The 23889-nt window shown below is 32.6% G+C and overlaps 1 protein-coding gene across 5 annotated transcripts in view; it reads right to left on the bottom strand.

Moving 5' to 3' along the window:
• Positions 1-23889, bottom strand: part of PPP1R12A (protein phosphatase 1 regulatory subunit 12A) — a 137243-nt gene that overhangs the window by 32742 nt on the left and 80612 nt on the right. For 2 of the 5 annotated variants that reach the window (XM_074325370.1, XM_074325371.1), the window contains 10 exons: positions 23681-23825; positions 17832-17906; positions 17083-17171; positions 16769-16926; positions 11649-11773; positions 4648-4863; positions 3362-3456; positions 2448-2552; positions 1202-1369; positions 619-795 (listed from right to left, as the gene is read on the bottom strand). In XM_074325370.1, coding sequence (XP_074181471.1) covers positions 619-795; positions 1202-1369; positions 2448-2552; positions 3362-3456; positions 4648-4863; positions 11649-11773; positions 16769-16926; positions 17083-17171; positions 17832-17906; positions 23681-23825 — 1353 coding nt within the window. The remainder of the gene's footprint in view (positions 1-618; positions 796-1201; positions 1370-2447; positions 2553-3361; positions 3457-4647; positions 4864-11648; positions 11774-16768; positions 16927-17082; positions 17172-17831; positions 17907-23680; positions 23826-23889) is intronic. The other 3 variants (XM_074325372.1, XM_074325374.1, XM_019751271.2) reach the window with 2 other exon arrangements.

Raw genomic sequence — 23889 nt, 5'->3', positions numbered from 1 at the left:
GTAATGCTCGTAAATGCATTAAAGCACACAAAATAAGGTCACAGACCCTTTAAAAAATATAATTAATGAATGCCTTTATGTACCAAAATTAAAACTAAGTGAATGTATTAACATAGTTAAAATTATTTGGCTTATACATATGCACAAGAATCCTTTCTTCATCAAGAGAATCTTAAAATGAAATTCTCAATAACAAAAACAGTTTAACATCCATCAGATTTCTGAATAATAGGAGGAAACAATGAGAAAAATAAGAAAACCTGTTTTTGTCATGTTACATCTGGTTTTCCATGAGTGTGACTATGGGTGTTTAGATCTTCATCACAGAAACATTTTGAGTTAAAAGGGCCATTAAGAAAAAACTAACGTGGCTAAGTAAGAAGACAACTTTCTGGCTCGCTGCCTTAAACAAAAAACATCTGTCAGTGGTAGGTTATCAAGCCTAAGTGCTAATAATAGCTAATTAGATCAATTGGCATAGTTCTGAGCTGCTACAGGTTATTTCATATTAACCTACTGGAGAGATGGTTACCAACTTTACAAGATGGAAAAACAAAACAAACAACTTTCATCACCGGGCAAGGTATTATCAGCGGTCCCGTGAGGACCTTTACACACCTGCGTCTCTCCCTGACCTCTGATGTGGAGGAAACAGTGCCAGCAGTAGTTGTAGTCAGGGTTGTGGTAGAGGCTGCAGCATTTACAACAGTTGGAGCAACAGGGATGGTCACTGCCGTAGGAACACTGTCCTTTTCTTTTTCAGTACTATCCTCAGCCCACAAACGATTTGAGGTACTATAACATCACAAGCAGCAACACAAAAAGAGAAAAGGAAAACAGCTAAACAATGAAAGCACTTTCTAGCAGCTGAAAACACGTGATTACAGGGATGGATTTTTTTAAAACACAAGGCAAGATCTCTTTTCATCTAGGAACCAAAAAGCTCACCCAGAGCTGTCACAGAGAAAAATTTATATTTTAAGCAGCCTAATTCAAGGCAAGTTCGTCATTCAGGAACTTAATTTTTTTACCCCCCAGACATGCATAACTGCCTCTTTTTGGAATGGAACCAATTTTTATTTGTAAATAATTTTAACAAGGTAAATGAAAAAATCCAGAGCCCCACAATCTTCTAAACAGAAACGCATGCACGTACATAAGCACACAGTAAGCCTGAACACAAAATGTATCTGTGACTCACCTGCTTTGTGTGCCTGCTGAGGAAGAACCCGTTGTAATCTTTGTAGTAGTGCTTGTGCTGGAAAGCAGGCTTTTCTGAAGCCCAGCTGCAGAGGTAACTGTTGGTGTTGATGTGGTGCTTGGAACACTAGAACTAATCAAATCATCTTGTCTTCTACCAAAGGAGCAACTAAAGGAAAGAGTCATATCTATATAGGATGTGTCTGTATGTGTATTCTATAATTAAGGTCTATACATTATACAGATTCCCAAGGCTAGGAAAAATCTAAAAAGCTGTGTTCCTAAATACACCACCAGCTCCAGCACCAAGAGTTGCACCCACAACTTGCTAGAGTCTAGATGAGTTCACTAATTTGGTAGTGTATCGTTTTACTGCCTCCCCCTCTCCCTTGCCAAGACTCAAAGATGATCTGATCTGATAGTTTACATTTCTGGAATTGTTCCAGACCAGACGGTCATGCCAGGCTGGGTCTGAGAAAAACACTTTGGTTTGGTTTTACTCAGGGCAAGTTAAGACTTTGATATTTTTGAAGAAAATTGTTGCAGCAATGGGTCACACCCCTAGGAACAACTCATGCCTATATTACACTTTTCATCTTTTACCTTTCTTTTTGGTTGCTTTTAGCAGATAAACAATTTATAGTCCCTCTCCCCCAATATGATATTACCAACATTCTCATTCAAGGCATTTCCATAGCTCTGAGTTCTAAGACAAGTGAAAACTTCCCAGGTTACCAAATTATGACCAGACTGATTAAGAAACTGATCAATTTCAATGGCTCTAGTCAATTACATAAGAATTTTCTTTGTAATATGCTACAATCTAAAAGATATTTCATAATATATCAGTTTTAATTAAATATATAGCAGTCCTCAAATAATGTTGTTTTGCTTAAGATCATTTCATTACAAGATTGATGAGACACCGTAGGAATGTAACTCTCATTCATACCAATTAGCCCATGATAAAATTAGTTTCGTTATACATCATTTTGTTTAAGCAGAACCTACTGATAACGTTATCTGAGAGCTCACTGTAATACAACAGGAAGGAATTACTAGGAGCAAATTTCCACCCATCTTTAAATATATATTCTGTGTCTTTAAATGAAGTTTTATGTAAACAACAAATGCTATATTTAAGAAAAGTACATATTTTCCTATGTGATATTAAATTGAGGTGTCTAAACAAATTGCCTTATATTTTTATAGAATACACGAAAGTTACTTAAGAATTATATTATTACCTTTTATGATAAGTTGATCCTTCATTAATTGAGCTATTCCTTTTGAGATCATCTTCCCATTTTCTTCTTGTATAAGAACTACTTGTTCGCAAACTTGAAGAGTCTCTGTGAAAAGAACATTGTTCAGATTCTGGTAGATAATTTGTAAACAGTGTTAAGCTGAATATTAATTAATAAACATTAGAAGTAGAAACTAGAGAAATCTCTTGGGAAAATACTTTGGAATATTTATTAAGAAGTGGAAGTAATTCAAGTTCTAAGAGTCTATCCCTAAGGTATAATCCTAATTACAGAACAGAAATTCCGATATTTATAGAAGTTTAATTTATGGTCATGAAATATCAGACAATTTAAATGTCCACAGTTTGAGGAGAGAAAATGGTTACTTTAAGCTCAGCAGATCTACTCTACTGAACATTATGTATTGATGAAAAACAATGCTTATTGAAAATATACATTATCATCCAAGAATATGCATGAAATGTTAGATGAAAAAAAAATCAAGACACAAAACTGGACGCTATAACATGATTACAATTATATTAAAAAGCTCTCACACTCTATTGCTGAAAACCAGGAAGAAACAAACTAAATTAAGGGCTTTTTTCTCCCTTTTTTTTCTTTTTCTATTTATTCCAAATATTTGGAGAGCATGTGCTAGTTTGTGACCTCACCTGTCACCACAGTCTCCTCATTCTGTTCTAACCACATGCCTTTTTGTTGTTGTTGCCTATTCATGAACATACAAAGCCAGAATGTCCGGAAGAGCACTTGGTGTTCTCTTTATCAGGAATACTCTCCATCTCTTACCATAATCCATATCACATAATTACAACAATGCTCATGCTTTAACTCTCATAATAGACAATCAAGATTTTATAGTAAAAACATAAAGCAAATCATAGTGAATCCACCTGTTTTCTTTCTCTTCAATGTCAGATGTACTGGCTAGTCGTCTTGGTATTGTAGGTGCAACATATGCAAGCCGAGTTCCTTTACTATCTTTCTCCTACACAACAGGGGGAAAAAATGAGTGAAAATAAATCTCTGTGATACTTATAGGTGCTGCTAAGAGATTAAAGAGTATCCAAAATGTATAATTACACAGCCATCACAGTTCACTTTATAGTATTTCCTCAGTTCCTACCTAAACTCTAAAATTGGTGTCTATCAAAAGTACTGTAACCACTAAAGGACAGCCTGTTCAAATAAATTTTCTTTTCTTTCTCCAAGAAAAATTCCTCTGCAGTTTAATGACTTTTTTTAAAACTTCTGTAACAGATTATTTAAAGTAACATAGTATCATTAGGTAAAATATCCTTCTATATCCCAAAGAAATAAGGCCTCAAATATGGCTCATTGATATGTCTCAATCACTTATGTTATATAAGGTATTTACTACCCTGACATCCTATCCTTTAAAACATTAAAATAGTCAAAACAAAACAATTTAGCTTATATTTATCCAAATCAGGTAGAGTGTGTAGTTACAATGGCACCTGATACAGTCTCATTATATTAGCATCAAGTAGTTGGAAACAAATGGACAATACATTTATACAAAATAAATTAAAATTACTTGATGAGAAATTCCATTTCTGAATTTCTAATACAAGGAAAACACTCCTAAATAGAGGAAAAAACTATATGGAAAAAAACACCCAATTGAAAAACGCAGTAGAAAATAAATAATCCAACTACATAAAATAACAATGAATGAACTGTGGTACACTGTATTTGATGAAATTTTATACTGCCTTTCAAAATGTAATTAAAACTACTTATTAAAAATTGCTTATGATGTATCAGATGCAAATTAGGTAACGAAATCACAGTACTGGATGAATACAAACTATGAGCATAATCACCTTCGAGAATAAATGTGTTCCTAAACTCTGGAAAACTTCCCTAATAAACAAAATAAGCTTGTCTCTTGATACATTTTATTATAAATTCACAAGTAAGATAAAGGGTTCCTTTACTTGAGTATAATCTGATCCTCCCAATACTTAAAATTCCACACAGATATTTAAGGCAGGTAGGTACATTTGTATTGTCATGTAATGCATTAAGTCAGGTGAACTATTAATAAGTTGAAACACAGATCTAATGATATACAGTAGAAAATCCACCATATTTGATATTCCTGGAAAATAAATCATAAGAGTTTTTATAGAAACCAGACTGTGAAATAGATTACCTTTTCTTTATTATCCAAAGAGGAGGAAAGTCTGGGACTTGAAGCTGAACGCATAACACCTGCAGTGTCTTTTTCTTTCTGAGCCTCTTTAGATGCTGTGATTTCTGCAAGTGCACCGTAACTGCCAGTTTTTCTAAGTCCTAACCTCCAAGATGCAGGAGACTCGTCTTTTCTCTCTTCTTCTTTGGAAGAAATTTTTGCAGCTGAGGTTGGAAACTTTTTATTTTATTTTTAAGGAAAAGAAAAAAGAATTATCAAGACCTATTAGTCCTTAAGCTGGAAAAGCTAAGTTCACAGATAAAATGTCTAAAGTTATAGTTAATAGTTTCAGGAGAAACATTTTTACTAAGTAGGTTAATATCTTAGTCAAAAGTGTAAAGATCGAAAACTGAAAAAAGGAATGAACTACCTTTCCAGAAGTTAGATTTAAGAAAACACACTCCACACTTTATATCACGCAGAAATATTATGATGCAAATATAGAGAACAGAAATGAGCACACCATAAGGACTTAAAACCATGCATCTTTGGAACCAATATTCATATTAAAGTTGTTATGTTGTAACCTAACATAAATGCTTGCACATAGAAATGCCTCACCATAGATTTTTCACCCTTATTGGGCACAAGAACAATGCCAGTTTTGCGCAAGCCCTGCCTCCATGATGCAGGATCTACTGATTCCACCACAGGCATGATGGGAGCAATGAAATCATACTAAAGCCAATTAAAATAAGACAGGTAAAGAGATAAAGATCGAAAGCATGAAACAGAAAAGGAAGTTATGAGCAAAACACACTTTTTTCTTTTTTAAAAGAATATTATAATAAATTAAAGCCCAGTAACTGGGTAAAAAATCCAATCTTTGAAAGTCACTGGGAACGAGTTCCACTTTCATCATGAGAGAATCTGAAAAGAATCTAATAGAGAAATTTCTAAAGCAGTTAAAGGCATATAGAGCAGATGATATTATATGTGAGTGAACAAACTACTGCAATTCAATTTTACTTTTATTCATTTATATATTTGGATTAAACACTTTTAAAATCCAGCATAAAAAAAGGAATACTGATATATTTTCTAATTATAATACTTATTTCAGTAATATTTTTAGTGTAATAACCTTATACTAACTGCTTGATTTTTCCACCAAACATTAATATAAACATTTCAAACTAAAAAGTATTTTTCTGTACAAATATTTATTTCATTTCCAGGGATTTCCTTCCAACAGCCCTAAAAATGAAAAATCTGTTATCTTTAACTAGTTCACTTCACCAACTTCATTTACGGAATTTAAATATTCAACCACAGTTAAATATAGGTGGGTAAACATAGTAACTTAACTAGTTGCTACAAGCATAGGCTATAGGTACTTAAAAAAAAAAGACCCTTTCTTTCATATTTATTGCCAAAGTTTGCTATAATTAGCAGTTTAATAGAGCTCGTTAAAATATCCATAATGTCAGAGGGCTACTTCACAGATAAGTGTTACACCTTTGATACTTCCAGTAATTAATTCCTATCAATAGGGTCGATAACAGTCACAGGCTATATACACAGCATTCCCCAGTTTCCAGAATGTGCACTGAGGCATTCCAGGGCGCCAGAACAGAATCACAGGGGTGCTATGAGATACTTGAAACATTTTGAGAGAAGCACAGTGACATCTGTTGGACATTGCTCAAACTGCCATTATTAACTTATTTGCACTTACTTAATTCATAAATGAAACAAATAGGTATTTCTTTTGGCCAAGTGGCACTAAGAAAAAAATTAGTAAAACACCAGGGGCTGCTTCGTTGACCGCTAAGTTCAGGAACCTCTACAGTATCTTTATGTTATATGAAGGTGCTGAGGTGACTGGTTATTCATTTCTGAGACTGAAGGCATAGTACTCCAGACCAGGGGTTGGCAAACTCTTTTCAGTAAAGGGCCAGATTGTAAATTTACACTTTGAGACCACAGTCTCTGTTGTAACTTCTCATCTGTGTTGCTGTAGCACAAAAGCAGCCACAGGTAATACCTATGTGAATAAATGCGGCTGTGTTCCAATAGATATTTAGGAATATTGGAATTTCAATTTGTGTCACAAAAATCTTCTTTTTATCCCACCCTTGACAACCATTAAAAAAATGTAAAAACCATTCTTAACTTGTGGGCTGTGAAAAACAGGTAATGTGGGCTGACTTTGGCCCACAGACCATAGTTACTAACTCCACCCTAAAATCCACCCCACACTGGAAACCAATGTTACTTCCTCCATAATAGAATAGTCAGATAGCAGATAACATTTACTGAATGTTACAACAGAAGCTTACATTTAATAAATTTAATTGATAACAGATGTTTACTGGTGCCAGGCCCTTTGCTAAGTGTTTTACATGGGTTAGTTCATTTAATCCTTAAAATCACCCATGGAAATACTATTATTACTGTTATTTTAGAGTTGCGAAAAGAGAGGCAGTATTATCAATTTTGAAATGGACATTTGTTGCAGTCTGTCTAACATGAATTTGCATTTAAGTTCTGGTTTATGTGTTTAAAAGCACCTTTCAATTTTTCTTGGTGTATAAATGAACCTCTGAAATACTCAACTATACCTACTCCCTGAACTCTCCTTTTGGCTTTTATAACAAGACACCATTTTAACTTGCCTACTTTTCTGATCCCCCCCTTTCTTGGTCTTTTTGTTATTGTTAGCAACTTTCCTTGTCATAGCCCTGTAACATAAGCACTCAAAGAGACTGTTCTCCGATTTCCCATCTTCCCTTTCCACTTTCTTCTCCCAAGGGTTGGGAGTAAGCTCTTCTCTACTTCCTCAGGCTAAATGTTAATTATATTCCGCTTATTCTCAGATTTGTTACTCTCTAGCTCAGTCTAACTCCTAAATTCCCAGTCCTGAATTTCTATTTACCTGCAGAATGGACGATCTAGAACAATAATCAGAACCTGAAACTCAACATACCTAAAACCAAACACCTTTGTTTCCAAACCAACCCTTAGTTCCCTATTTCTGTCAATGGCACTAATAACCTCTTCAATCTCCTATTTTTGAAACTTCATACTCATGTTAGACTTAGACTTCTCTGTCATCTTCCTCTATAAGTGCTAAGTCTCTAAATCTCCTTCTCTCTTTTACAAGACCACTGCCACTTCTCTAGTTTACATTCTTATCCTGGGCAACTTCAATGACTCTACTAAACCTCTCAACCAGCCTCTCGCCTTCAAACAAACCTGTACATTGCTGTCAGAATAATATTCTATAAAAAATAATTCTCTCCTCCTGTTCAAACATCTTCTATAATTCTCTACTAATATAATTCTCTATTAAATTACAAGAATGTTACCACAGAAATGAAGACATTCCACAATTTGGCTCTGTATATATACCCTATACGTCAATCAAACTAGACAATCCATTTTTCATGGAAAATACTCCACATTATCCCTACTTGGCTCACACTGTTTTCTTCTCTCCCTTCCAACAAACTGTACAAATCTTCCTTGTCTTTGTTTAGTTGAAATACTATCTACTCATTCAGGATCTCAAATGTGCTAATTCCATTACCACAAATCAAATACGATTTCTTTCATTTTTAAATCATTCTACATTTGTACATTTATTGGCATACTTCATATACTTACAGCATATATAGTCTTTAATTACATTATTATGCTTAGAAACTGGATTTAATTAACCAAAACATTTAATTCAAGAACATTCTAATTTTTATGATCTAGTAAAGAAAAACTAGTTTATACTTATTGGAATTTATGCTCATACATAAAAAGATCAGTAATCTTTTTCAGAGATCCCAACAATATTTATTTTCACTAGAGAGTTATATAAATTTGTTAGTTAAAATTTTAAATCATAAAATCAAACTGATGGTTTTATAGCTAACATCTCCATAAATCATAGGCTTGATCTCATTGCTATAGAAATAGTTCTTTATTTTCAGCTGAAGAGTTGAGTACTTAAGGGAAGATCACTTAAACACATTCATGTTTCTCTGTAGTTATCCTGAGTTATTATGAAATATAAGTGATATTTAATACTGTTTTAGAGCTTCCTGGTTTGTGATCTATTCCTTGCCATGAGATCACACGTGTACATGTGTGTGTGTGTGTGTGTGCATGCGCGTAGTCTATGCACTGGTGGATGAAGCTAAAGAACTTAAGATAACTTTGTCTAAATATCAAAAGCAGAGTAGTGAGTGCGAATCTAAGAATAGATGGAACTCTTTAACTGCATAATCTTTTAAGATGCAGTTACAAATTAACAATTCATGTAAAAAAATTGTATTACCAGGTCTCTAAAATACAGGAAAAATCTTGAACCAAACTTAAGAAACACTATAATGCTAAATTAAAGTACATAAAGTATCACTGAACATAACAACAGGTCTTTAAAATCATACAATACTGATAAAAAGATTGCTTCATCCATTAAAATAACACTTCAAATGTTTTGTATACCATGACTTTATTGCTTTGAATAAAATTTGGATACAAAACCTTAAAAACAAAGACTGAAACAATACAATCTTCAAAGTAAGTTATGATGCTTGAAATTGAGAATTGGAATTTCTAAATAGTCACATTAAAGAAGCAAATAGTTGTCATTGGATCAATTTAATTACAGAATCAGAAGTAATTCTGAATAAGAATTTTATAAGCAAAGAGGTTATTAGCCCACTAATCTAACAGAGTTATTAAGCTACCTGCTTTAAGTTAGGGCAATAGGCATAAATCGGGAATTTGTCATAAATCTGGGGCTATGCTTGAGAAAAATATAGTTGATCATAAGGAGTATACTATAATTATTTGACTATGGTAGGAAGATTGCTTAGTAAATACTCAAAAGAAGACAGTCAGTTTTTAGGCCGGCTATTCCAAGGGGATGGGGCTTTTGGGAACTTCTGATAATCCTACAGTTCTAGGAGATAATAAATCAAAAGAGCTAAAGTTTAGTATTCATTGGAGAAGTACATAGGGGTTCTAGAATTAAATAAAACTTTAATGAAGCAGCTGATAGTGATACCAGTTATGGCATGATAACCATCTTAAAATTCTGCAGACCGGCAGCTTCTGGAGAATTTCATTTTAAAGCATATATAATTATGATCATGAACATGGGTTCTAACTGAATACAAGAAGCCTTAAGTTCTAGAACACAGAAGGTAAGATAACTCATTGATACAGTTTCCTAATATTCAAACCATACCAGTGAAATCCATACATTTTTACCACTAAGAATTCACATTATTGCTTTCCTTAGGAAAAGTTTTAGAGGAGAATTATTACTAACAGTATGGATTTAAACAACATTCTCTAGTTTATGATTTTAGAAGATTCACATTTTGACCCGTTGGAGTCAAATCCAAAGATTAGCAAGACTGACGCTGTGATAGAAATAGTGATTTAAAACAGGGATTTCAAATCAGTCCTCAAACCCATGCAAACCAAATAATGTCAGACAAGTAACAAAATCAGAAGTCCAACGGCAGAGACATGACAACTAAACAAAATGTGCAATCGTTGAGGGGATTCTTGATTTGAAAAAACAAAACAGTTCAAAAGACATTACTAGAAGGACAATCGGGAAAATGTTGAGTATGGTCCTTAGTGAACAAAGCTAATAGTATTGTATCAAAGTTAAATTTCCTAAGTATGATAATTTTAGAGTAGGAGTGAAGGATAATGACTTTGTACTTAGGAGATACATACTGAAGTATTTAGAGGTCAAGTGTTACATTGACTGGAACCAATTGTTAAATGGTTCTGAAAAAACAAAACAAAACTGCCTGCGAACAGAGAGGGAAAAGAATATGTTGATTAAAGACAAGTAAGGCTGGTGGAAAGAAGTCTTTAAAAAAAGTAGGTAAAAAAACAAAACAGAATCCTTAATCTTTAATTTGGGTTAAAAGAAGTACAGGTTCTGGAGTAGTAGTACCCTGTTTCTCTAAAAATAAGACCTAGCCGGACAATCAGATCTAATGTGTCTTTTGGAGCAAAAATTAATATAAGACCCAGTATTACATATTATATTAATTATATTAATCATATTATATTAATCATATCGTATCATATATTATATTATACCCGGTCTTATAGTAAAATAAGACTGGGTCTTATATTAATTTTTGCTCCAAAAGACGCATTAGAGCTGATGGTCCAGCTAGGTCTTATTTTCAGGGAAACATGGTAGGAAAACAAAGTCTTTAAAAAGATCAACATACTGGAAGGAAAGCAATGTTTGGTAGAGAAAAGAAAGCAAAAAAAAAAGAGAGAATAAATGGAGAACCAAATAAGGGACAAGAGGAAGAAACGAAACTAATATTTTGGGAGGGTTAGTCACTAGCCAGGCTCTCTCAACCGAAGCTTACAAGGTTAACTTACTTTCTCTATTTATTCTTTTTGTTTTACCTTTTTGAGCAGATAAGGAAGATAGTAACTCGCTCAAGCTCATAACAACTTATAAAAGGTGGTGGAATCAGGAGCTAATCTCTGGTTTCTCATCCTAGATTATGCTCTTACTGGTGTACCATACTTGCATGCTTGGTGCTTTGTACTGAGTTAGAAAATCTAGATTCTAGTTCTCTCATTGACTTGTGGTAGTACTTCTGGTGCTTAATTGATGCTCATATGAAATTATCAAGCTGCACCTTTACTTATCAGAGATAAAAGATATGATGAAGTCCGTGTTTCTCAAAAGTTCAACAGAAATAAAATTTACCATGATTAGTTTTCATAAGAATTTTAATGTCATTTATTTCTGACAACTATCAACTGTAATATGAATGGCAAAAAGTATTTACAAAAAGAATATAATGTAGTTCAGAGGAAACCTCAGTCAAATTAAAGAAAAATATATTCTTATTCTAAAACCTTAAATATTTTCAGAATGAACTATAAAAATTTGTAACTTAATGCTTTAGCCCAAATGGTACGTAAACAGGATATATGTATTTTTCACAAACACAATTTTGGCTTACCTTTTTAACAGGTGATGTAGGTGTTGCCTGGCCAGATGACACAGTAGGTGTTGTAACAGCTACAGGAGCTGCTTGTGTACTAGAAGTATTGGCATTAGTTACAGAAGCCATGGGTTTTGTCTTATCTATTTTAACAAAAAAGAACAACATTAAGAGTCAAGATTCTACATTAATTCGGTTTTAATGGGTAGGAAAATATTATTTTACATTCTATTTTTGTTTACGGTTTTGCTAATTTAAAGTCTTTTTCTACTACTACCATTTTAACAAGTGAATTTTTTTAAAGGAGTTTCTAGAAATGTCTCAGTATGTATGCTGAAGTAAGTAAGATTACATGAAGAAACACAACAAAGCTTCTAAATGAAAAGCACAAATAGAGTCTGACTTCTGTGCCTTTAACACTATGGAAATTTAAAAAATCTTTAAAATTAATATTTAAAATTTGAATGCATGAATACAATGTAACAAAAAAAATTACAAGAGCCATGCAATTTTCTAATGGATAAACAACTTACATTGCTTATCTAATATTGATGGCTCCTCTATATTCCAGGAAATCTAAAAATGGTTTTTGTCAATAACCAGTTTATATTCCTGTCAAACAGCATGCTTCAATGTCATAAAGAGCATGCCTTTTCACCCCTAAAAAATCTATAGTTAAATGGGCATACTATCAGCTGAATTAGGTCAAATCTCTTTTCACAATGTATTAAAACAATTTCCAACTAATAGTGAGTGAATCACTTAGAAAAAGATTTTTAAAAATATTAGAAAAATCAATCTGATGCTAGAAAAAATTCAAAGACTGTATTTGACATATAAATCAGATTGGCTTTTAGCAAAATGGCCACATAAATTTAAATCTTTAAATTAACTGGAATTTATAAATGAGCTAGAAAAGCTTCCTTTCCAAATGGTCAAAAGTCATTTTATCTAGTTTGAAAGTACTCTTTTGGTTTCAAAATGAGGTAGGACAGGTTTTGGGAACAAGTATAGTGCTTTAAAACCCTATGATATTACTCATTTTTATTATACTACCTCTCTCCTTCCTTTAGGTCAGTTTTCCAAAGAAATCTTCCACCTTAAGTTATCGTTATTATATGCTGGTATACTTTATAAGTAGATAATATGAAAATATCCTTAATCTTTAGGGCAAGTATAAACATCCCACTAACAATCTGAATTTGCAATGACTCATTCAGTTCTATTTGTGACTAAGAAAATATCCGTAAGATGTCAATAAGGTGAAAAGCATAATATTTCAAATTATACCAAAGGAGAAGGCCCAACTGCCACATCTAAAAATCACTACAACCTTAGCTTTGCAAATAAATGGAATGAGCTAGACTCTCAGTCTAATAAACTTTATTCTCATTGCTAAATAATACTCCTTTTCCTTCAACAGAAGCTAGTCTATTCAGCAAAGTACAAATCATATATAACTTAACTAGACCATCCTTCTGGAAAACAATCCACCTAACTGGGGAGAGTAATTAAACAAATATTATTAAGTGCCTCCAGACTTCAAGTACTGTCATAGGTGCTAGGGATGTATCAGTCAATGAAAAGACAAAATATCTTAACAGCATAGAGCTTACAGTCTAGTAAAGGAATAAGACAAAATTCAAGAGATTTTCTTTCATTTTTATATTCTCCTTTCCCCCTATTTTCTCTTGATTTAAAATTTTGTTTTATATTAGTGAAATCTACACACCAAAGAATGCATATGCATGCATGAAAACATTTGTTTGGTTTAAGAATAATAGCGACACAAACTCCAGGTGCCCACCATCCAACTCAAGTAAACATTATCGATATTGTTGAAGCTCTTCTATTCATTCGATTTCAATGAAGAATGAAAATTTCAAAACCTAAAGGAAAAAACCACTAAAAGCAAAAATATACCTTCCTTTTTTCTCATTCCCTCAACTACCTCTCAAATTTATAAATCATTTGAAAGTAAATTAAACTTTTGGTTAAATTCCTATTTTATTTCACCTGACTTATGAAAAGAACACTGATAAAAAAAAGCTTTATGAAACAAAATTCAGCAAAATACCTATTTTACATCAAATAGTTTCCCAAGGAAACAATTTTACAAAAAGTAGAAAAAAGAAACAGTTTAGAAATTGTCAAATCAAGCTGTAGCTCTACAGGGAAATAGCTGCTTTCTCAAGCTTGCCAAATAAAGTATGATAAAGCCTTGTTGATATTAAAAGAGCGAGAGGGGAAGAAACCACACAGCATTTACATGGATTAATTCTTGAGACAGAGTCAAATTTTCCTGGCACAACTGACCACTAGCAACAGGAAGAACAAAATTATCATAGTACAATGCTTCAGAGGAACATTTAAAGTTAGCTCAGTGAGAAACTGGAGTGATTGGTATGCTTCAACTCCAAACAGGGAACTAATACAATGCAATTTGAGGGTAATTAGTCCTTTTTATATTTATAGAATTTAGAGAACTGGCTAGATCATCTAGTTGAATTGTTCTCATTTTACAAGCAAGGATATTTGAACCAAAAGAGGCTGAGAGAATTGCAGGTGGCAAGAATGGCCTAAATCTGAAGTCTATTTGTTTTAAATAGATCCTTAGTGCCTAACATTGAACAGTGATTTGTATAGGAGAGCAGCCAATTAAGCAAAAACTCAGATAACAAAATCTCAGAAATCTCTGCAAGATACCTAGACTTCCAATTCTTGAATTCTATTACATAAGTAGTAAAAGCCTTGACACACGAATTAGGAGATCTGGGTACTAGTCCTGCTTTCTCTTGCACATGTGCATATAGTGTGATTTGTAATTACATATTTTCTATATACTGGGGGTCAAAGTCTGTCTCAGAGGGAGAAAATTAACTACATAAAAACAACTTTAAATACTTGCAAAAGTATCTGAGGCAATTTAAATGTCAATGATATCATTTCATTTTTCAGTTTTAGTAAAAAGAACAAGGGAAATAGCACAAATTTAAAGCGTTATTAAAGTAAGCATGTATATTGATCATATTTAAATTAGTAGTTTCATTTTATACATACAAAAGCAAACACTTGAAAAGTAATTGTTATATAGTATCCATGTAAATCAGATACTATTATCCTGATTTTACAGAGAAATCTGAGATTACATAAATTACACATCTACAATTACATGCATGAATCAGTCTGTGTTCTTAAACACTGTGCATGCTGATTCTTTTTGCTTTTATAATTAGAAATATTTTAATTAGCATGTTATACAAATAAATTATAATATTCAATGACTACCTGTTGCTTTAGCTTCCAATTTTACCCAGGCTACTGTCTCACCAAGGTAAAAGATACACTGGCTCACCTGACCAGCAATGTGATAGCAATAAATAAAAAAAAATGAAAGCCCCAAGTGACTAGAATCTAGCCATTTATAAATCTCAAAAACTGTTTATCACCCAACAATAATTTACCTGTAGGATTAGCAAGGTTCAAGAAAATAAAGGAATCTAAAACACATTACCTGGCAACATAACTAGCCTATATCTGTTTAACAACATATTGTTTTCAATGGGAAACAGAATTATCAGTATGTTCCTTGACATGTGTTTATTTAGTAAACTTTAGCTTCTCACATTTTTTTATATGAAACATTTTGTTGAGTGCATAAAAATTAAATTATTCAAAACTGTTGTTGTTTCTAAAGGAAATATAGGGAGCCCAAGAAATTCTAGGGCTCTACTGGTTTTTATCAATAACCACCAAACTGGTTCTGATCATGATGACCATTTTTTCACTGATTAAGTCTTAATGGAAATGGCATTTTGTTTTCTTATAAAGTTATGTTAAAATGACAGGTTATACAACTCAAAGATGGCAATACTGGAATCTCATGCTGTTCAGAAGTTTTAAGTCATTAACTGGTACAGAATAATGTTAATTTAATGTTAATTTAAAATGTTAATTTAAAAAAGGAAATTTGTAAACAAAACCTACAAAAACATGTGGGCCAGAGGAAAAAAAATGCAGAAACAATATCCTTGATAATAAAAAGGACTAGAATGTAAATTATAGAAGCCTTATAAAGCAATTTGGCAGCATCTATGAAAATAAAAAAATGTGACTAATAATTCAATGTTAAAGTCTATCTATTAGGGAAACCTCTGCAAACATACCACCAAGAGGCAATTACACAAATGATCACTGCAGCATCATTTGCAATAAGAAAAACTGGGAATAAGGCAAATATTTATCACAAGGGAAATGGATGTATTTGATGAATACTATAAAACAACTAAAGGGATAAGTTAAGTAGATAAAGATATAGATAGATATGAACAAATAAAAAAAACAAAACACTTTTAAGTGAAAGAAAGCAAGCTGCATAACAACTCCTAGGGTGTAAAAATAGAAACACAAAACTACCTTATAATTACTATGTATGACTTCTGAGTATACCTGTAAGAGTATAAAAATGGACTAGAAGATTACAGAAAAAAACTCATAACGGTGATTGTCTTTGGGAAGAAAGGAAAGTAGACTAGGATTCATGGTTAAAGAAGACAACTGGAATGTTTTAATCTTATTAAAAAGAGAATTTTAAGTGAATATAGCTAAATATCAATAACCGTTAAGTCTATGTATTTGGAATATGAATATTATATGTTTCTGTGTCTTTAAAATTTCTCAAACAAAGCTAATTTGCCCATACTCCCATAGGAAAGTATCTTGCTTCATGTCCCACTTTCTAATTACTATTTCTTAGGTAATGTTTGGGATGCTGCAGGGACCAGCTTTCTAGACTTCTGGGCCTCAGAAAGCAGCTGGAATATCCTTGAACTGCTGGAAACCCACTTACACCCTATCTGCAACACAACATTCTATGGGAGATTTAGGAGCCTCTTCACCTTCAAACCTAAAAATATAGGTCAGAAAAACACAGAGATGAACAAAAGCCTCCAGGTAATTAGAGAACAATAATATCACAGCTATACTTAGGGATTCAATACTCCATGAATTAGGTAACTTCCTGGCTTAGTAGGTATCTGAACAAGTAGCAAATCAGTCTGAAAAGTTTCAAAATTAAAACCTGATCTCTTACTTTACACTAAGTGTCACTGAAAATCCCTTTACCCTTCCAGTTGTACCTGTTTCAGCCTCTGATTCTGAGTCATCTTCTTCGTCTTCTTCACTGGAGCAGCTAGATTCATCTTTCTTTCCTTCTTCTTCATCATCAACCTTTTCCTGTTCCAGAGATTCAATACGGGTCGCATTTTTCTCAGGCTCAATAATCAAGGTTTCTTTGCTGTGAAAGGAAAATAGCTTTCAAATAATTATAAACACAAAAGGTCAAAATACATTAATTTTTTCCCCAGGTCCACAAAATCTAACAATCATGTCTGCAGCCATCATGCCAACTCATTCCCAACAGTAACAATACCTACTTTAATATTTTACTTACTTTTTAAAGGTCTTCTGTGACTGATTATTGTCCATATTGGCGGTTGATTCAATTAGTGGAGATTTCTTCTCCCGTTTTTCACTGTGGAGCTTTAGAAAAGTTATGCAAAGGAAAATAAGAATACTATTAAAATAATATTAATAAGTAAAATACTGAATTTAAAATAGTAACAAAGTGGTTTTCCAAACACAAAACAAAAACAAAACAAATGATTTATATTGTACCTGAAAAGGTCCTGGATAAAATAAAAAAGATTAGACAGCCCAAAAGCTCCAGGAAGGACTAAGTTGGATTTGTTAGATCCCTCCAACTTTAGTTCACGGAAAATGTCAGGGTCCAATCATTACTTAGGACGTCTGGGGATACTTTACTTAAACGTCTACGGTATTTCCTAGTCTTATCACTCCTTGCTTATCTAGAGCCTGTCATTTGAGAAATCTGAGATTTTATAGTCTCCACTTTCTAAGCAAACTATCTTATGAAATCATAAAAACATGTTCTTGAGAATATATACATCATTGAAGTATTCATTTTGCGAACAGAGGTTAGAGAAATGGGAGTAAGCAACAGAAAGACAAAGCACTGTTACTCCTTTATTTGTTGATCACTGTCATTTAGTTTGACTCCCAAGAATAATTTAAACCAAAAGGTACAAACATCACAAGAATACTTTTCTTAACTGTTTGAAATTCAAAGCTATTAAGAGAATTCACTAATACAGACAATTTTTTGACAGTCTTCAAACATACCAGATTTTGTTTCTTTTGCAACTCTTCTAAATATCCTAAAATGTCTTCATCTGCTACATCAAAGGCTGTCTGGCCCTAGGTAGGAAACAAGGCAGGTAGTGATGGTAAAAAGTCAATAAATTATAAAATGCCTTTGGTGATTCTGCATGATTATATAAAAAGAAGTTAGATAACATTTTCTATGGTAGTTATAAAATATAGTACATATGACTCAGAGGAGATTAGGAGAAATCCATGTCAGAAGCAGATGATAAACCTCCCCTTACCTTTTTTGGTAACACCTTTATTTAGATGTAATTCACATACCATACAAACCACCCATTTAAAGCATACAATTCGATGGTTTGTAGTATATTTACAGAGTTTTACAACCATCAACACAATCAATTTTACAACATTTTCATCACCCTCAAGAAACGACACACTCATTAGCAGTCACCGCTCCACTTTCTCATCTCCACTAGGCTGAGGCAACCACTAATCTACTCTGTTACTATGGATCTACCTATTCTGGACATTTCATGTAAATGGAATCACATGATCCTTTGTGACTGCCATTTTTTACTGCGTAATGTTTTCAACGTCATTCATGTAGCATGTAACTACTTCACTCCTTTTTATTGCTGAATAATACTGCATTGTATGACAACACAGTTACTAATCTATTCATCAGTTGATGAAAATTTGCTTTTGCTTTCTGGTTTTTGGCTATACATAATGAGAAATACTGCTATGAACATTCGTGTACAGTTTTTGTGTGAACATGGGTGTTCATTTTCTTGGATATATAACCATGAGTGAAATTATTGGGTCATATGGTAACTACTCCATGTTTAACCTTTTGTGGCCTTATTTCTTTTTGATACCTCCATAAAAGTTAACTATATTTTTAGTAGAGTAATAAAATAAAAACATATATTTCTAAACTGCTTAAAGTTTAGCCAGCCACAGGTATGGCTTAGTTTCAAAAATTAGTCCAGATGAACATCTGTCGATCTATTTTTATGCACTGTGGAAAAGAAAATTTCAAAGAGCTGTTGACCAAACATAGTAAGGATTTTTCCTAGTGCTTGCATTAGTCCTTATAATAACCTTACTGGTACAAGTTTCCAGAATGCCAAAAAGTTCATTATTTAGAATATATTCTACCGAATATGTTAGCCAATGTATGATTCTTTCTTAGAAAAAATTCCACTTACTCTTTCATTTAAAAACAAAACTACAACCCTCAATTCTATACCAATATAGGATGTTGACATCTACTTACATAGGAGTTAAATTTTCCAACACTATAAAACGAAATATAAGCTACTCTACATTTGAGCTACTTTTTCCAGTGTCTGTTTATAAAATAAAAGATATGGTCTATGACATATATCTTAAAAGTACATAAAATGCTGCTTTATTAAGATAGGGGAATGTATGTATTTAAATTTTACAAGCTTCAAAAAACACTTTTATATCTACCTTTTCTTGTTAGAACATCTTCCAGTAGGAATTTAAGAGGCAATCTATTCTTCACCACTCAGTTCAAAAGTTTTAGCTTTAATCAATCTTTTTCCCCCATTTCCACCTTGAGTATTAAATGCTAAGAATTAAATTCCCAAAGAATAAAGGGCTCTGAAACAAGTTACTGGCTCCAAATTTGAGGGTGACTTTTAGATTAGCAATACATGTTAATCTCAGCTTTGCTGTATCATACTGTCTTTGTATGGTTAGTTTACAATGTTACACACGCTATACTTATTAAGCAAACTGTGTTCAAGATCATGTTATCATGTGGAAATATCTCACTGGCTTCTTTTTAAGTATTACTTTAAGCACTTATCCTTCTCATATACGAAATACCACACCTTGGAGCATTTTTTGAATTGTAATAAAATTTTAGCAGCAATGAAATGCAATGGGTTATTTTAGTAACCACGGAATTTTCCTTTACAAGAGTAAGAAATTGGATCGCCTTACTAACCTTTCTTTTCACTTTCTCCCTTGATAAAGGAGTCTACTTTGCAAGCAGCAGCTGATAGAGAATAAAAACTAAAGTAAAATGTAGGCTATAAACATAGAAAAGTTTCTAATTTAAAAGAAAAAGCACACTTCAACTTAACCATGCTCTTTAAAAACCAATCAATAGGACAGTTATGAAGCTAACCAACTGTATAATTATAAACATCACCTGATTCATAGCTACTATAAGGCTACTATCCTTTGTTAATGGGGCACTAATGAAGTAGGGCATATAAGCTGTCACTCAAAACAACCAGGAAACAACTGAGGACAGCACAATGTTGAGGTATGAAAAAATAACTCTATCAGTCAAGAAAATTATCTTTAAAAAAAAAAAAATCACTGCTTAAAAAACAATCAGTCCAATACATTGGTAAATTACAAGAGCCATATTAGAGCCATTGCTTAAGTCTGTAACTTCATAGTCTCTCCATTCTTCTTTCCTCATTTATTCGAACTGAACTGCTTTTGAGCTAGCATATCTCTTCACCTTCACAACCAGTGAGGTAGTCAGGACAAGCATGATTATGATTCCCATTGTATAGATGAGGAAACCCAGGCTCTGAGTGTATAATATTTATCCAAGGTCATGCAGGTAATGAATGGAAAGTGGAACTACAATCCAGGTCTGTATTGCATCATCTTTATAGAAAACAAGAATAAGCTCAGATAAAATTAGGGGGGGAAAATCTTTGTGCCCATTAGTAACAGAAGCAGTTTTGTTACTCATTTAAATCCTTACAGTGACAGCTATGAAGCTACTTGTTTACTAATGATTGTAACACTGCATTCAAAGAAAATTCCAACTAGAAATGCACCTTAGCTAATATTTCAAAAGGGTCAATATCTGGGTACATTCTAGTATAACAATTCTTTTAATAAGTTAAGAAAGTGAAATAAAAATCTTTGTATTTAAAATCTGTATCACATAATTTATAACGAGTTAAAATGACAGCAAATTTGTTTTATAGTTTGTAAGTTAAAGAAACGAGATCAAAATCTGTACATACTGTAATTTTAGAACATTTTCCCCACTTTCATGTAGAAAAACTTTCAAGCTTTCTATATGATTTATTGCATTTTCCATATTATCTATTTCCCCAAATTATGTTTTGCATTAGTAGAAAAATCATCTAAACTCTGAAAGTACTTTATGCACATTTCTTGATATCATTTTTTAAAAGAAATTTAGTAAAAACCTTTAATCTACAGGTACTGAAGGTACCAATGACAAGATAAATTCATACAGGCAGGCTTACACAATGAAGACTAATTTGTTTGATTGAACATGAAATATAACATGTTATTTTAAAATGTAGCCAATGAAAACAAACAGCCTAACTTACATAGGCAAAATTATAAAATTAAGTCTTACAAAAATATCTTCAATTACAATATAATTTTCAAAAAATAAAGCTTGTATTTGGGTATATTTATACTACAAGGGCCTTTAAAATTCTCTCTACATATTATGTAGCTCCTTGCTAGTAGCAGGTGTCTTGAAAATTTTGATATTTTAAAAGAAAATCTTATTTTGATAAAAATTTTAAAATCCTATTTTTAGAACTTATGAGTTAGTATCTGGAAAAATAAAACATATGAGAAATAAAAACATAAGAAAAGTTGCAGAAGAACTTAGCAGAATAAAAGGAAACAATTATTAGGGCGCTAGGAAAATTATTTGACTTCTCTGATCATGTTCCTGAATCTTCAAAACTCAGATAACAACTTCACAGCGTTGTTAAAAGGATAGCACTGTCCTAAAATAAGTTGAAAACTATAAAATTCTAAAGAAGTATGAGGCACAACTCTTTTAAGATCATATAAAGATGCACTAAAGTTATGAAATGAGGTGATAAGATATTAAAATATAGGGTGACACACGAAACTGCTACTACAGTGATACAGAAACAAAAGAAGATAAAACAAAGATTTTATAGGTAGTTTTCCTCCTAGAGCATATTACGAATTGTATGGCACAGGAATTAGACAATTATAGAACAGATGCAAGATACTTTTTCTCATACATACTATATGTTGTGTATGTTTCACTAGCAAAACAACATGAAGTAGGAAGTGGTATAATCTTTTTGGAAAACCATTTCAATTAACAAGGTTCTCTCTTCTGGTCCTTATCCAGAGGTCACTATCACTGAATGAACCAGCATCAGCTCTGCCCATTTCAGTGGACAAGTGGCCTGCAGGAGACACTATTTGGAAAAGAGAGGAATGCAGAACAGAGAGAAGGTAACAGGTATTCATTCATTCACTAATTTCTTCAGAAAAATCCCAAGAGCTGGGGGAATTTCTACAAAGAAGAGGAATATGAATTGTCAAGCTAAAATTAGTTGGCCTTTCACTAAAATTAAATAGTATCAATATTTTGTCTTCTAATGCTAACTACAGAACAAAAAACTGTTATAATAAAAAAAATAAGAGAAAGCAAATTATCAAGTTTTGATAAAAATTTAGATTGAAGACTATTATATGTAAGTGCACACTTACAGATGGATCACTCGCAAACATTTTTTATCCTCACTTTTCCGAAGACTTTCAAAACCTCCTATGATTTTCTTGTTTGCACATTTTTTTACTTAAAATACAGTTATAAATACATATTGGGGATGCCAAAAAAATGTACACACATGACTTGTCTTCATCTTTTGTTATTGGTATACATTGAGTATTACAATTTTAATACAGTTTTTTCCTTTCTTAAAATGTGTATGAGTATACATTGTTTTTGGCACCTTCTGTATATGAAATACTCCAGAAAGAGAAAAGGAATTCAGAGTACTTCTTTCTGTTTTTATGTCAGCAACTAGGACATGAATCTGTACCATTATGAACCTCAACCTCTAACCATGTACCCGTAGGAAAATCTTGGGCATGTAGTATTCTCTATTCCCTTTGCAGATCACCGATTAGAAACTGCAGTTACTAGAGTAACCAACACCAGCACCTATATTAATGGATACAATAGAATCAGATGTACATGTCTGAATAAAGATGAAATTATTTTTAGAAACCCTGCTAAGTAATTTACATTAGCCTATAAATGTAATCTGTAAGGGATATTCTATGGCAGGTAAGGGTAGTTAAGCTCACTAGAAGCTCAATAAATGATCTTTATCATGCACCAACAGAGTGAACTAGTAAGAAGGAACTAGTAAGAAGAGTGGGAACTAGTAAGAAGAGTGGTGACACTGATGGGATGTGACAGGGAGCAGAGGAGAAAAATCTAATCTACTAAGGACTCTGAAAACTTGAGCATGTTCATGATTTTGTGAAAAGCACTTACATGACATTTGCTCCTCCCTTCTCTCTACCGAAATGGGTAATATTTAAGTATACCATTTACCTCACTAAACTTTTCTCATCTGCAAAACTAGGAGACCAGATGTTGCATCTCAATGATCTTCTTTGGCACACAACTATATTTTTAAATATTCTCCAATATCCATGTCTCTTAAAAAGCTTATAAGCAAGTTAGTAAGACTATCAGCTACAGAGAATTAGGAACACATAGTGATGCAAAATTTTCTTAATTTATGAAATCCTAAGAATATAATTTCAATGGAAGTACCCAAATCTACTCTCTATACATATAGTAATGATTACTGAAAGAGTAACACTTTTTTCTTGGCAGAATAAGGCCAAAACCACCTCACATGTAGCTGAAAAAGACTTAAACAATTAGTTAACAATAAAAATCAGTAAGTAATTGACAAAACATTGTTTTGTATAGTTAATAAAAAACACAATTATAAAATTTATATTCTTTTAATATTTTTTGAGACTAAAACTGTATTTCAAAAAGTTAAAACATTGAAAAGGCCTACCACTTTGTTGACCATGTCCATATCACACAGATTGTCCACTAAAATTCGACACGCTTCTTCTTTACCCCAGTGAGCTGCAGCATGAAGAGGTGTCCAGCCATCATAATCTTTAATATTAACATCATAGCCTGCCTGTATTAAAAGTCTAAAGAAATTACAGTAATTAGATAATCATTACAATATAGAAATAAGTAAACATAATCAACAGC

Source organism: Rhinolophus sinicus, linkage group LG02, assembly GCF_036562045.2.
Source record: "Rhinolophus sinicus isolate RSC01 linkage group LG02, ASM3656204v1, whole genome shotgun sequence".
Taxonomy (NCBI): domain Eukaryota; kingdom Metazoa; phylum Chordata; class Mammalia; order Chiroptera; family Rhinolophidae; genus Rhinolophus; species Rhinolophus sinicus.
The sequence above is the reverse complement of the archived record's forward strand: the minus strand, read 5'-3'. Positions and strand labels throughout refer to the sequence as shown.